General features: G+C 44.0%; 1 protein-coding gene across 2 annotated transcripts in view; it reads right to left on the reverse strand.

Annotated features, from left to right (window-relative positions):
• The window catches only part of FOCAD (focadhesin), a 278,787-nt gene that overhangs the window by 161,674 nt on the left and 101,968 nt on the right, over window positions 1-15,145 (reverse strand). For both annotated transcript variants that reach the window (XM_073636312.1, XM_073636321.1), the window contains 4 exons: window positions 12,732-12,938; window positions 12,492-12,579; window positions 10,748-10,956; window positions 9,683-9,943 (listed from right to left, as the gene is read on the reverse strand). In XM_073636312.1, the coding sequence (XP_073492413.1) occupies window positions 9,683-9,943; window positions 10,748-10,956; window positions 12,492-12,579; window positions 12,732-12,938 (765 nt within the window). The remainder of the gene's footprint in view (window positions 1-9,682; window positions 9,944-10,747; window positions 10,957-12,491; window positions 12,580-12,731; window positions 12,939-15,145) is intronic.

The following is a 15,145-nucleotide window of genomic DNA, read 5'->3' on the forward strand; positions in this document are numbered from 1 at the left end:
CTGCTGGTCAGGAATAACCTTGAGCACCTGTTCAGACTGGTCTCTCAATGACTGACATACACCAATTGCTGCTAGCACAGGTTGAGACATCAGATAAAAAGTGATTTTTTTTTTTCAGAGGAATTTCCAACTTTTTATCTGTTGGATCCCGAAGCATTTGAGCATTGTCTATCGGACAGGTCAAACTTTCATTCACAGAGTATATAGCAGCGACAATTGCTGGCATCTCCCCACTTCTTAGTGAATTTTTCATCCATAGGAAAGAGTGTTAAAACTTTATAGGAGGGAGAAAATATTTATCTGGGTGATCCCACTCAGAATATATAAGCCTTTCCAGCAATGAATGGACAGGAAAGGCATGTGCAGCTTGAGGAGGCTTTAGTGAACCCAAACAAGCAAGTGGGCATATCAACCGACTCAATGAAGAGTAGCAAAAAATGTGGAGTGGACAAATTCAGTAAGAATTGCACCATCAATCTTTCGGATTGTGAAGCTGATCTCCCCGCATTTGACCCCTCAGAAGAGAAGTCATCAGACTTCTCATGGTCCCCTGAGGGAAATCGCATTTTATCCCATTCTGGGATGCGATTAAAGCTGCTAGCCAATCCCATCATGGCTTGAGGAAAACCCTATCCGGTAAAATAGACAGGGGCTGCAGTGTTGAAAACAATTGCAATGTTTGATAGCCCTGAACGCTAAAGCCCCATACACAATATCAGATTTTCTGCAGGTTTTTGTCTTCAGATTTACCAAAACCATAGAATATGAGGTCAAACCTTAAGAGTTTCAATTTGTATGCAATCAGGCAGGCCCTTGCACTACATGGTTTTGGTAAATCTGAAGACAAAAACCTGCAGAAAATCTGATAGTGTGTATGGGGCTTTACTCTGACCGGCCATCCCAGAACTCTCAGGTGAAAATGCCAATGTAGAGTGTTTAGAGCTTGAAGGAGTCCCTTTTGAGCCCTTTTTTGGGGTGTTTCTACCCCCCCCTTCTGATCATAGCCCGATGCACAAATGCAGAGGACTACCAGAAGAAATCGCATCCACTGCTTGAGCAAATAGTCCAGCAACTGCAGCTGCTATTTAACGCTCATCCTGATGCTTTTAGTAAATGTGCCAAAGGAATACCTGTGTCACCACTTACATGCCTCTTTTTAGCTTTTGTGTCTCTCCAACAGCTGCAGTCAGCAAAAAAATGGAGCCTTTTAAAAATACCCCCACGCTGGACGTTGCTGCAAGCCAATGCCGCGCTAAACCACGCCCACTCCGTGTTCACCCCGTGCCCTCTTCTTTTCAAAAAAGAGTGTTTACCCGCGCGAGCGTGGGCCTCCGATCCGACGGGATCGTTGTGTGTGTGGGGGGAGGGCAGCGAGGAAGAGGGCAGTGGCAAACCACCGTACAGGAGTGGTGGAGAACGGAGCGGCATCCGCCGATCGTTCAGCTTCTCCCTCTACTCAGAAGAGGGGGAGAGCTTTTGTCCAGGTGGGGGGGTGTTTTTTTTAGAGAAAAATCCCCCCCCAACATCTTACTGGAGTCCTGTGACTGCTAGCCGGAGATAAGGTCTCTCAGTGTCTACTGACACAGCATGATCTGAGAAAGCATGACAAGGTACGTGCTCTATACAGCCCCCAGTGGTGACTTTTAGGCATGACAACATTTACTTTTTAAAGGAGACAATTCATAAGAAACTTTAAAATTCTTTAGAAGTCTCCACTTACCTTTCCGGCCGCAGGGAATTCTGTGGTAAAACCAACAGACCCAATCTTCACCTCTCACGGTGGGCTCAGTTTAAAAAACCTGTTAATCGAGGGATCCCACTCCTAGACCCGTAATAGCACCCCGCTAGAAAAAAACTTATGGCTGAAAAAATCAAAAGCACTGGATCCCAGGGTCTAGCTCTCTAAAAAAATAGAAGCGTTACGTGCTAAACCTTGTTTCTTCCGCCACGAGGCCCAGGTACCATTCAATTCGGCCTAAAAAGACACTTTGAATGGATCCGGCTACATAACTAACCCCAGCAAGGATTGCTCCAGTGGAGCTCAGCACAGCACATCTTTACTCATGACCAACACATAAGACACTGGCGAAAAAACTGAGGTACTCTCAGTAGTGGGAGGGGTTATATAGGGAGTGATCTTCCTGTCTTAGGGTGTGCCAGTGTCCATCACCTGAAGGTGGCCTATAACCAACATAGTAATTACTATGGCTCTGTGTCCCGTGATGTACGATTAAGAAATAAACTATTGATACTTCTATTTCTAAAAGCATTCTTAATTTACAGTATTTTTTCACACCTGCCAAGGACTTTTGCACAGTACTGTACATCCAGCAATTTATGCAAATACACATATATAAGAACACCTTCAATAAGTACTGCGTGTTCAAGCAGCCAAATATCAACATTAATTATAAACACACTTTCCATGCATCTGTATGCAGTGCTACTTCCCACTTTCTGACAATGGTGCTTAGCACCAGGTCCTATCGTGTGCAGATCTACTAAGGACACCTTTTTGCTCAGTTTTGCTCTACCTTGTTACAGTGCCCGCTGGCAGGTTGTGCAGGCTCCAAGGCACAGTTGGTCCTAACCAGAGCACATTGCAAGTGATAATGGGCTGGAGAAGCTAGTGGTCATTGGTTGTGAGCGGGAACCCGGTCACGCCCTCCTTCCTGTTCCACCCCACCAAAGGGAGGCTGGAACAGGAAGCCTACAGTGCAGAGACTGTTCACAAGACACTAGGGTGAGAGCAGTCAGAACAGAAGTCTAGGCAGGGGTCTCTGGCAGGCGGAAAGCAAGAGTAGTCAGGTCAATCTGGCAGGTATTACAACTCTTTAGCTTTTAGGTAGCTGGTGATAACATAAAGTGACAGCCACTTCAAAAGTTGGTGCTTAAAATACCCTTTTGGTCAAAGGACACACCCAGCACTATTTAAGGAACTTGTAGAAGCCCTGGAGGTTTAATTCTGAAAATTCAGGAAGACTCGACAGGGATCCTGTGAGTACTGAATGCCTAAGGGATCCCTGAAATCCTGGAAGACCCGTCTGGGCTTCTGTGAGTACTGTAAGATTGCTGACCCCCCTCTCCCCCCACAGTTCCACCATGAGCAGTCACTGTATGCCCTCAGGGCCTGTTTTTTCTTAGGAGGTGCATGATAAAAAGCTCTGCTTAAGCCCCATACACACAATCAGAATATAGTACAAAAATTACTGCTTTCGAAGCAATCATACGTAATCTGATTGTTCGTACACAGCTGTTGTCCAAAATTTTCCAAAGGGACAAACACAAAAAAAGTTCTTGTATGATATCAGATCGTACAATTTTCAGTTATCATCCGAAAATATAATACAAATACACTACAACACATTACATCACTCCCGAATTTAAATTCTGTTGTGCGAGAATTTTCACTTAGCAACCTATTAATTTTCGATATGGAGATTAGCATTAAAAAAAAAAGAAAAAAAAAAAAAAGGACAATCATTCATCCGATATTCTCATCGTGTGCACTAGGCTTTAGCCTAGATGCATGGACATGGCTTTCTGGCTCCCAAGAATTTTCTTCAGTGCCAAACCCCTCCCATTAAATTAGATACTAAAAATATCCAGCAACTCGTCTGGAATTAACAAATGCTTTAACATCAAAATCTTCAGTGCCATCCACAAGAACTAGAGGAGGCAGATGAACAAATCGGCCAGGAAAGGTATCCTGACAGATCAACTGATTTGTGATTTTGACCGCTATGGGATTGAGGACTTATTGAATGCAAATGGCCCCATGAATTTAGGACCTTGCTCCCTAGAGGGGCAATGTAGCCTTTGCTTGGTAGTGGAAAGCAACACTAGATCTCCCGACTTGAGGGCAGGACCTTCTGTTTTTAGACACGGGCGGAAAGGTCAAGTGGAAGTCGAATTTGAAGAATAGAGCCTATTGAGCCTGGCATGGCATGAGGCACTTAGCAGGACTCAAATACTCCAGGTTCTTGTGGTCAGTTAGGATAGGGGTGGGACAGACTGTCCCTTGCAGTAGATAGCGCTTCTCCTCCAAGGCCACTTTAAAGGCCAGCCATTACCTGTCACTGATGTCATAATTCCTCTATGGCAGACTCATCTTCTGAGTAAAAAGAAGGCAACATGGCACAAGAGGGCCTTAGGGTCAGAACATTGACAGTATAGCTCCTATTGTGGTTTCTGATGTGTTAATTTCTAGGATAAAAAGGTAAGGCAGATTTCAGGTGCTTCAAGATGGGTGCAGAAGTGAACAACATCTTCAATGTATTGAAAGTGGACTAGGCTTATGATGCCCAAGAAAATGAGGTATGTGAGCTAGTAAGCTGGGATGGAGGAGCAACAAAGAAGTTCCAAATGAAATGGCTGTAGATGTTTACAAACGCCAGAAAGTGTTGGATCCCGTTTTTATTGATGGAGGCAGGACTGCCAAGACTTTTTTAGGGCCTACGGTGATACTCATGGGGAGACAATTAGCTCTAGAAACTGTCTTGACGACTGTTTTTTCAAACTCACACTTTTGTGAGTTGGTGCACAGCCGTTGAGTATGGAGACGCCTCTCCTATTTGGTTCTAGTGCTCCTTTTGGGGAGGAGGGGAAGATTAAAATGTTGTCCAAGTACATGATCATAAATCTCATAAGAGGTTGACAAAATGTTGGAAAGTGGCTGGGCATTACAAAGCCCTAGGGGCATGTATGGAATAATGTTTTCCACTTGCTTCCCTTTCAGACTCTTATCAGTAAAAAGCCCCACGTAGGTACAACTTCATGAAGATCTGGTCAGAGCAAAGGTTTTGGAATAGTTGAGAGACAAGTATGAGCGGGTAGCAGTTCTTGATGGCAACATTGGGAGGAGCTCAATAGTTGATGCATGGATCGCAGGGCATGATACTTCTCAAGAAAGAAGATACTCGCCCCTGCCAGGAAGGTGGATGGCCAGCTAAACTCCTTTTTCAAGTTTTCCCCAATTTTCTCCATAAAGATTAGCTAGTTTGGGATCAAATAGTGGATAAATCTGGCCCAACAGGATGACCACACCTGGAAAGGCACTCGATCTGACAGTCATATGTGCGGTGTGGAGGGAGAGTATCTTTTCCTTTTGTCAAAGATATCAAGGAAGTTACAGGATGTTAGGGGAATATTTTATTTCCTTTCTACATTTATGCAGGATTGACTTTCAGGACTGGACAAGCAAAAAATGGTCAGCAGTAGTCTGAGAGGAAAGCAACATCTCCCTGGAGATCAATTAATGCTGGTGTTGTGGGGTGATGGTATGATGTCAAAGCAACAATACCTTTGGTGAGCAGGAAAGACAATGGTCAGGAGGGAAATGGGTTTCTTGGGCAATGAGCCCAGACTTAAAGTGACAAAAAAAACAATGTCCTCATTATCCAAAAATAATCAATATAGCGTATATATAGTTGGATGGGTAGTGCATCAGCCTTGAAACGCAGCGGAAAGCCTAATTGATAGGCAAGAGACTAATCCAGAAACCAGGTGAATGCACTCGAATCCATGGTCGCCTTTAGTGGTCTTTTACTTACCCTGCAGAGACAAAGTCAATGTAACATGAGTGGGGAAAATCAACGGGGCCAGGGTAAGCTGGGAAGTGATGAGGTCTTCCTTACAAGACGTTGCCTAATGATGATTAATGAAGGAAATAACAAGGGGCACCACAGTGAGGAGAGGCGTTATCCTGTCAATGAGGCAGCCACTCTTTGGGTGTCTAGGCTGTTCTGGAAGTCTGTAAGCAACAAGGACATTGACGTGATTGTTGCCTCAGGTGAAGAAAAGTGGACAACCTTTCCTTCAGGAAGAAAATATCCCCTTATTCCTGCTTCCAGTCCCCAGGGCATTGGCCATTTTGGGTAGCAAGTCGGGCAAGCTCCTTCAGCATGTCTAGCGAGGCTTTTTTTAGCAGTTCCGAGAGCCTGGGGTGAAACGGATGCTTGAAGGGGCACCGATGGGCACTGATAAGCTGCACTGATCATCAGGGCACTGATGATCAGTGACCTAATTATCAATGTAAATGTGCCCTGACTGGACGTGAGAAAAGGAATGCCAATAACCGGCAATTTTGTTTAAATTAGATCAGCTGTGATTGGACACAGCTGATCACATGGTAAAGGGTCGCAGTGATCGGCCTTTTAGCTTAATCTGTGATCAGCTGTATCCACCAGGGGGAGAGTGGGAGGCGTGTTCTCGGAGGACAACCTCAACGGTATTGAGGTGGTAAAAGTGACAGGAAACCTGGACATACAACTTTAAGGTTTCCCCTGAAGGGGTCCAATCTGCTGCACCCATTAGCAAAGGTATTGGGTAGTATGGAAAAGTAGAGGGGACAAGCACTTTTAAAGACCCTAACTGGCTGTGGTCAATGGTCCATGATCCAGAAAAGGCACCTTGGGCTCGGGTGTAGCAGGCAAAGTTGAGCAAAAACAACTAAAGGACTGGTAGAAGATGGAGCTGAATAAGTTTTGACGTTATGGTGCCCCCTAGCAGGTGACAGGGGCTTACCTGAGGTGCTAAGTCTTAGTAGCAACTGGTCTTCCCCTAGTGGTCACTATTTTTTTTTTTTAAGCAGACTGGTCACAGACCTCAGGATCATCCCACCAAGGGAGGGGCTGCAATGAGAAGTCTATGGTGTGGAGACTGTTTACAGGGCTGCAGACAAGAGAGTGATCAGGTCAGGCAGAGGTCTTGGTAGGTGAGGGAGTAGTCGGGTCAAGGAAGATAGCAGGCAGGAGAGCAATCTGGTCCAGGCCAGTAGCAGGCAGGAAAGTAGTCAGTTCAATATGGGTCAGCAACAGACAGACAAGTATTATAGAGCTTTAGTTCTAGGGTAGCTGGCAATAAAACTAAGCACTTCAAAGACTTAACTTAAGGTACTTAAGTTCCCTTCTGGTCAGCGAAGTCAGGAAGTCTTGGAAGACTTGGCAGGAATCCTGTGAAAACTGCAGGCCCTGAGAATTTGGAATACCCGTAAGGTCTTAGGAATTCTGGAAATCTTGGAAGACCAGGTAGTGATCCTAAGTACTATAAATATCACTATTATCAGAAAATTGGAAGAAGCACTGCACACAGACACAAGTGTTTCCAAGCAAATAACTACAGTATATAAAACAGATAAAACACATATAAGGGTTTTACCTGCCAAAGGATTTGTATTGTAGTCCATCCACTCCTTAGTGTTACATAACAACACAACTGCTAGATGGACAACACCACTTTATCTGTTACAGAGACAGAGTGTAGAAGGAGTATAGTGGTGTTCTCTCTCCACCCCTAGCTTGCTGATCAGACAGTGAAAAGGCAGCAGTAGCCAAACTAGGTATTATTTGTTTACTCTGCTCCCATCTCTTATCAGCATGTTCTTTGTCAGCACCTTTGCATGCATCACACCTGACTGGCTCCTTGTCCTGCCCCGCTATCCCTGTCAGTGTGCTACAGTATAAGGGATTGCAAGAGGTTCCTATCATGTCATAATAATACATACAAAATACTACACAGTCGATGGTGGAAACTATACATGCTAAATTCTTGCCGATCACCAAAAAATGTGATCCATTATTAAAAGTACATGTCCATCCAAAACTTTTTTCCTTTAGACAGAGTAGGGAAGAGTAGAACCTCTGTCACATTTTTACTGCTACCCAGAGCTTTTTTAGAGATATTTACCGTTTCTTATTTTCCTGCTGACATTTTTCCAGACTGGACGTGAGGGTAACCCTTCTTGTCTCGTAAAATGCAATAAAGACATAAATAAAATGCTTTTCATTAGCAGAGTAGGAGAAACCTCTAAACCCTGACAGATATGGAGTTCTGTCTGTGCCTACAGAAACCATTGTCAGCACGACAGGAAGCTTGGTAAAGCTTTCTAAAGGAGCCCCAGATAGCAAAAAAAAGAAAAACTAGAAAAAAGGTTTTGGATTTGACATAAACCTTAACCAATTCCCGCCTGTCCTATAGCGGATTGACGTCCGGGAAGTGGTTCTGTTATCCTGACTGGGTGTCATATGACGTCCAGCAGGATAACATGCCGCAGCGCGCCCCCGGGGGTGCACATTGCAGCGATCGGTGGAGCGGTGTGTCAGCCTCCGGCGGAGGCTCTTTACCACGTGATCAGCCATGTCCAATCACGGCTGATCACGCTGTCAATGGGAAGAGCCGTTGATCGGCTCTTCCTCACTCGCGTCTGACAGACGCGAGTAGAGGAGAGCTGATCGGCGGCTCTCCTGGCAGGGGAGGTCTGCGCTGATTGTTTATCAGTGCAGCCCCCCCTCAGATCACCACACTGGACCACCAGGGATACCACTAGGACCACCAGGGAAGGGGCAACGTGGATGGCCAGGTATGTACCCCATGGCCATCCACATGTGCCCAATCTGTGCCAATCAGTGCCCACAAATGGGCACTGATTGGCACCATTATGTCACTGATCTGCCCAGCAATGTTTTATCAGTGCCACCTGTCATTGCCCATCGGTGCCAACTGTCAGTGCCCATCTGTGCCCATCAGTGCCCACCTATCAGTGCCCATCAGTGCCACACATCAGTGCCACCCATAAGTACCCATCAGTGCCACCCATATGTACCAATCAATGCCACCTACGAGTGCCCATCAGTGCTGCCTATGAGTGCCCATGGGTGCCACCTATGAGTGCCCATCAGTGCCGCATATCAGTGCCACCTATCAGTGCCCATCAGTGCCACCTATCAGTGCCCATCAGTGCCGCCTATCAGTGCCCATCATCAGTGCCCGTTAGTGCCACCTCATCAGTGCAACCTCATTGGTGCCACCGTATCAGTGCCCATCAGTGCAGCCATATCAGTGCCCATCATTGAAGGAGAAAGCGTACTTATTTACAAAAAATTTTAACAGAAACAAAGAAAAACTTGTTTTTTTTCGAAATTTTCGGTCTTTTTTTATTTGTTGCGCAAAAAATAAAAACCGCAGAGGTGATCAAATACCACCAAAAGAAAGCTCTATTTGTGGGAACAAAATTATAAAAAATTTGTTTGGGTACAGTGTAGCATGACCGCGCAATTGTCATTCAAATTGTGACAGCACTGAAAGGTGAAAATTGGCCTGGGCGGGAAGGTGTCTAAGTGCCTGGTATTGAAGTGGTTAAAGTGGTTGTAAACCTCAGTCATGAAATCTGAACACATCGCATATATCTGTAGTTTTGACTTGTCTCTCTCCAAAGCTTTAAGTGTCCCTTTACTCTGGTGCTTAGTTCCTCTGTTATGAGCATGTGTCACTTCTGATAAGTTTTCCCTACAAATGAGATAAAATTTGTGTCGAGGAGGAGATCTCAGCACAGCTTATTTATTCACAACACAGTTCTTCTGCTGTGTGGAGGGGCTATGTTCCTTTCCTACAATCAGCTCTCACACATTGTCTCAGATCTCTAACTGCAGCTCTCCACCCCCTCATCTGTGATACCGAAAAATGCAGAAGGATTTTTATCCAAAATCAGCACTTTTGAAGGGGTGTACAAAAGAGAAGACTGCAGATAAGCAAGTAAAACTTATGTGGGATGAGTTGTATCATCTGAGGCTATTCACTTCACTGGGTATAAGGGAGGGTTTACAACCACTTTAAGGAGGTTTATGGTTTCAGTTGCAAACCTTAGCAATGATATATCACAGTAATTAAGGTATGATTATTTTACCTGAGAAGAGTCAGCCTTGGCAACATCACTGGTGACTTTAAGTGCTTTGCTCAGACTGCGTCCTGACTCATGAATGAGAAGATATCCCAGCAGCAATGATATATGAGCAGGGACACATGTAGTGAATGGCAATATTGATGACAAAGAGGACAACCAGTCAAAGGAAGCACTACCATCTTCTTTAAATTTCTTTAACATGGTCAAAGTAACAGTTATTGTATAGTGCCAACTTGATACAGGCAAAGACAGCATCTCTACAGCCTAGAATGAAAAGAAAAAACATATTTAAAACACAATCTAAGTTGGGGGGTAGAGGGTGCTCTTAAAATAATTTGTCAATTTGCCATAACTGGGCAAAGTGCCAGTTTCCTCTGAAGCACAGTGTTATTGCTGGTGTTATTGCTGGTATTTGTATATGAAAGGTACTATAAAGAAGAAAACAAAAAGCATATACACAAAGTTAAGGAAGCAAAAGATTTTGAGCTACTATGTCATGCACTGGCTGGGTATGATGTCCCAATTGTTCTTTGAGAAGCACTGGCTTAATACAATCTAAGGACTTTGTCATCTCTCAGTGCCAAAGATGCTGATGCATCTATCTTATTATTAAATAGAAGCCCAGCATCGGCACTAAGAGCTGAAAGTAGTGAGCCCCGAAGATTACTTTCTTGGCACCCTTATCAATATGAGATTTTTCTTGGTGTCTTTATGGGATAAAAAACAAAAACACAGCAGTTAGTAATCTAAGGAATACAGAAGTAAACAAAAAGAGATAAATCCAGTTAATCTGAAGCCTGATGTGGGGTTAATTTAACCCATCTGCAAAAGCATACAACTTTATTTGTAAAAGTTATATTTGACTGTATTAGTCATATACTGGCCCTGGAGATGTGACGTGACCAGAAAGTATAAACCTTTTTGCAGCTAGAAATAGGCAAATAACAGTGGAATACATGTGGTACCTACAACATTTTGTGTATTTGTATGCCAACAATTCTGCGTATACCAGTTAATTTAGTATAATTTCAGAGCTGAACGTATACATTATATATATACATATATTACCAGTTTCTCTGTTACCATCTCCCTGTGGTCTACATTTTGTATTTTTTCCAAGATTGTAAGGGCCAGTTGCTGTAAAGAAGATCCTCCATCCTTCACGCTGAAGCAGTCTGCCAAGCCTGAAGATGAAACTACCAGCAATACTGGCATGACTAACAGTTGGGCCAGGGGTACAATTTTGTTTTCCGCTGGTGTTTCCAAAATTTTAAGAGCTATGAAGAAATAAATGATAACACATTATCTGCCATATAGTACGTGGAATGCAAAAATTAACACGCACACATCAATAAGCATGGAGTTTGTACAGCAATTACCCTTACAAACGCCAAGCTTATTGGTTGCTACAAATATCCGTTTTGCTGTTGTGTAGGTATTCTTTGCTCCTCTTATTTTTAACCAGTCCACAAATGATAGTTGGTCTGAGTTCCATAAAACACTGTTAGAATGGACAAAGAAGCTGCTGCCTGTACACATCGGATTCCAGCTGGTATCTTTACAATGTGAGCTACAAAATTAAAATTAGATATCTAAATTACATATCTAATTGTTACACACAATGCACTACACTAAATAACAGTATAGAACTTAACAGGAGACACAGGACATGCTCAATACATTTCACAATATATTAGGTAACAGGGAGTGACGCAAAGGGTTTGTAATATCTTGAGAAGGAACGATCGGCCATAAACTTTTCTTTAACTTGAGTGGAACTTTAGTCAGAAAATGAAGTCCCGCTAGATCACTTCATGCTGGCCCCTTTTGCAGGTATAGCTATGTAAAACATAAAAAATAAGTGTCTATACTGTGTAAAAGTGGTTGTAAACCCTTACAATCCACTTTTTACTACAGGTAAGCCTATAATAAGGCTTACCTGTAGCTACCCCGGATATCCCCCACACCTACACGGTTTAGGAGATATCCCCCATATCAGAATGCGCCAACTTCATCGGCACATGCGCACTGAAGCAATGGCACGTTTGTGCCTTTGCTTCAGCTAGTGTGCCGTTAATGGCGGCTCCCACGTGCACGCACAGGAGTGACGTAATTGAGGCTCCGGCCAATCACAGTGCTGGAGCCCGCGATCCCTGGAAGTAACCCCGGAAGTAATGTCCCCGGCCGGAGCTGTGTACTGGGACCGCTGCGGGGGCTTCGATCAAAGGTGAATATTTCATAATAAGCTAGTAGTATGCTATGCAAAATCTGTCTTGCAGGGTTTTTTTTGTGGGTTTACATCCACTTTAAAATCCAGTAATACACTGTCTCACCCTGCTCTGCACATGGTCAGCTGCTCTCTATTTTTAGGCACTGTGCCAAATTTATAGAGGCCGATCTGCTGAAAGACTAAATATTTACTGCTGCTCAGGGCCTCTGGGCTTTAGTAAAATGGCGGCCTCCAGTAAGAAGAAACAGGAACAATGCTGAAGGCAATTTACAGCACACACTAATTTTGGTAGCATAATTATTCATGTGGAATGTATGTTTCTTGCTAAAGAACATTACTTTTATCAAGTTACATAAACCAGAAGGCTGGTTACTGATAATGCTAATCTAGACCTAACCTGTTTATGTCACCTGGTGATTCCTGTAACAGGGGAAAGAAATGAGGGCAATCTTTCCAATGAGGACACAATAAAAACCTGACAGAGGCTTCAACTCATTGTTAAAATATTCAAAAACAAAAAAGTCTGACTGGATTTGAGATTTAATAAAAAAAAAAAAAAAAAAAGAAAAAAAAAAATCGTACCTAGTTTCATCATCTGTCTTTGCTGACTGGTAGGAGCCTGTAGTAAAAGCAGACTGAGCCCAACTAAAGTCTGCTCTACTGGAAAACTCTGGAAGAGAAAACAAAGGCAACATGTGATACAATATAGTATGTAAGCCAAAAGGCGCTATTGCAATCTCTGCAGTGGTAAAACACACACTTGAATTAAAAAAAGTCTACAAGTGGCAGATAACAAAACTACATAAAATGATCTTGACTTACATCTTTCAGCAGGTCCAAGTTTTGCTCTAGCATGTGCATGAGTGTGGAGCAGTCTCCTGTGATCTTCAAACTGACCTCACATGCACACAGGATTTGAAGAGATAACAGACAGAGCTCTTTTTTAAAGAAATCAGAATGTAGCTGGAAGCTGGCACGCACATCCTTCACGTACATGGTCACCTCTGTGATCTGAGTCCAATCTGCAAGCTGTGTAATAGAAAGCATCGATTAGCAAAATTTTCAAATTGCATTAATTTGACCCAGAACCATTATAAATTCCTGCTATGCAAACATCATCTACATTTAGGGACTATGCCAGCTCTGACTAATCTCTGCTCTGCTTCCTCCCACCCTTTCTGACTGGACATCTGTCGATTACATTTGGTATCAGATATGGAGGTGTCGGAAAGGACCAGAAGAAGACCATGATTTCACTAGTCTCTATAGTATTCACATAATAGAGCATCCTGATCAGGAACAAGATCAGGATTTTTGGACTGGACCTGGTGATCGGTTCTGGAGAATGAAATCCTTCCTCTGCCTGTGTAAGTGTAAACACAGCCAGGGTAAGTGATGTCATCTCCCCTCGTGGAACTCTTTTCAGTCCAGAGGGACGAGGGAAGACATCTCGGAGTAAGTTGCACCAACATTACACTGACACAGTACACATAGGCACACTTGTCACCCCCCGAATCCCCCCTCCAGTTAACCTCATTACTCTCTGTCAGTGTTACCCAGTGCAGTGTTCATATTTTTCTTTGATCGCTGTACTGGTGTCATTTGTGACAATAAGCAGTGTTAGGGTACTTAGTAGTAGCCCGAGATAGGTAACCCCCTAATAAAGGTTTAACCCCTTTATCACCCCGTCACCAGTGATCACTGTATTAGTGTCACAGGTGATGCTGGTTTTTTTATAGTGCTAAAAATCCCACGCACGCACCATACACCTCCCTTAGTAGTATATATAGTGTCTGAAAAGATCGATATCTTTGATCTGATCAGAACTATAATAGCATCCCCAATAGTTTAGGGTTCCCAAAAACGCAGCGTTAGCGGGATAAGCCCAGATACCTGCCAGCACCTGCGTTTAGCCCCTCCACCCAGCCCAGCCCACCAGTATCGATCGATCACTGTCACTTACAAAACACCAAACACATAACTGCAGCATTCACAGAGTCAGGCCTGATCCCTGCAAATGCTTTTTTTGGTAGAGTTTGAAGCAGTCACTGACAGTCAGGTGCTCTTTTTTCCAGTGAGTCGCACTAGTGTACCAGTACATTTAGAGGCCAAAATGTCCAATCAAAAGGTACACTAGTGAAGAGGCCTACACGTTTCTGAGCATGACAGATGAGAGTGAAGAGGAAGTCACCCATCTGTCCGATTCAGGCTCAGAATACGAACCAGTAGACAGCAGCGGCACCCTGACAGATAGCTCTGACGACTGAGTAGTGGTCCCTGCTTAGGTCAGGCGCACCCGACCCTGTTGTTCTGCTGTTGTTGAGGTGCAAGAACCGCAGGGCTCTTGTATGAAGCAGAGAGCCAGTACTGGTGCCTCTCATCTTTCTGGTGAACTGGCAAGCACCAGCGGCCTAGTACACCCTGGTCGTAAATCCAGCACTTAAGTAACACTTGGTGACGTGGCGAGTACCATAAGTGCAGTTCAAGCTGGTGAGGTGGCTAGCACAAGTAGAGTCCCGCAGCCACCAAGAAGACAAATACAAGCCCGTCGAGCCCATTCTGCCCTTCCTGCTGCATTAGCCAATCCGAATTGGGAGTCCACCACTTCTGCAGCACCCGTACTTCCCCCCCCATTCACTAGACCTTCCTAGGCTTATTCCTTTATACCTCCCTCATGGGCATAGTTAAAAAAAAGTGAGTTGCGGTCATATTGGTCCACTGACCCAATTCACCATATGCCCTTGTTCTCTGCCTCCATGAAAAACAGAAATGGAAGGCACGCACACCTAGTGCATTACCAAAGATAACTTAATAATAAGAAATTTTTATATAAAAGTGGGTACTCACAAAATGCAACTGACAAAAGGCCATAAACACAGTGCATGGACATGCACAGAACACGGGGTACAGCTGACCAGGACACGATATGAGCAGATCTTGCGGTTCATGTATTTCAATGACAATGAACTCTGTTGTCCTCGGGGTGACCCTGGACACGATCGGCTCCACAAAATTCGGCCCCTCGTAAACCACTTCAACCAACAGTTTGCAGCCTTGTTTACTCCCGATCAAGTTGTCTGCGTTGATGAATCCCCGATTAAGTTTTCTGGCCGCTTGTCTATCAAACAGTATCTTCCCAGTAAGCGTGCCAGATATGGGATCAAGATGTATAAGCTCTGTGACAGGGCAACAGGCTATACATATAGTTTTATGGTTTACAAGGGAAGAGATAGTCA

Source organism: Aquarana catesbeiana, linkage group LG01, assembly GCF_042186555.1.
Source record: "Aquarana catesbeiana isolate 2022-GZ linkage group LG01, ASM4218655v1, whole genome shotgun sequence".
Taxonomy (NCBI): domain Eukaryota; kingdom Metazoa; phylum Chordata; class Amphibia; order Anura; family Ranidae; genus Aquarana; species Aquarana catesbeiana.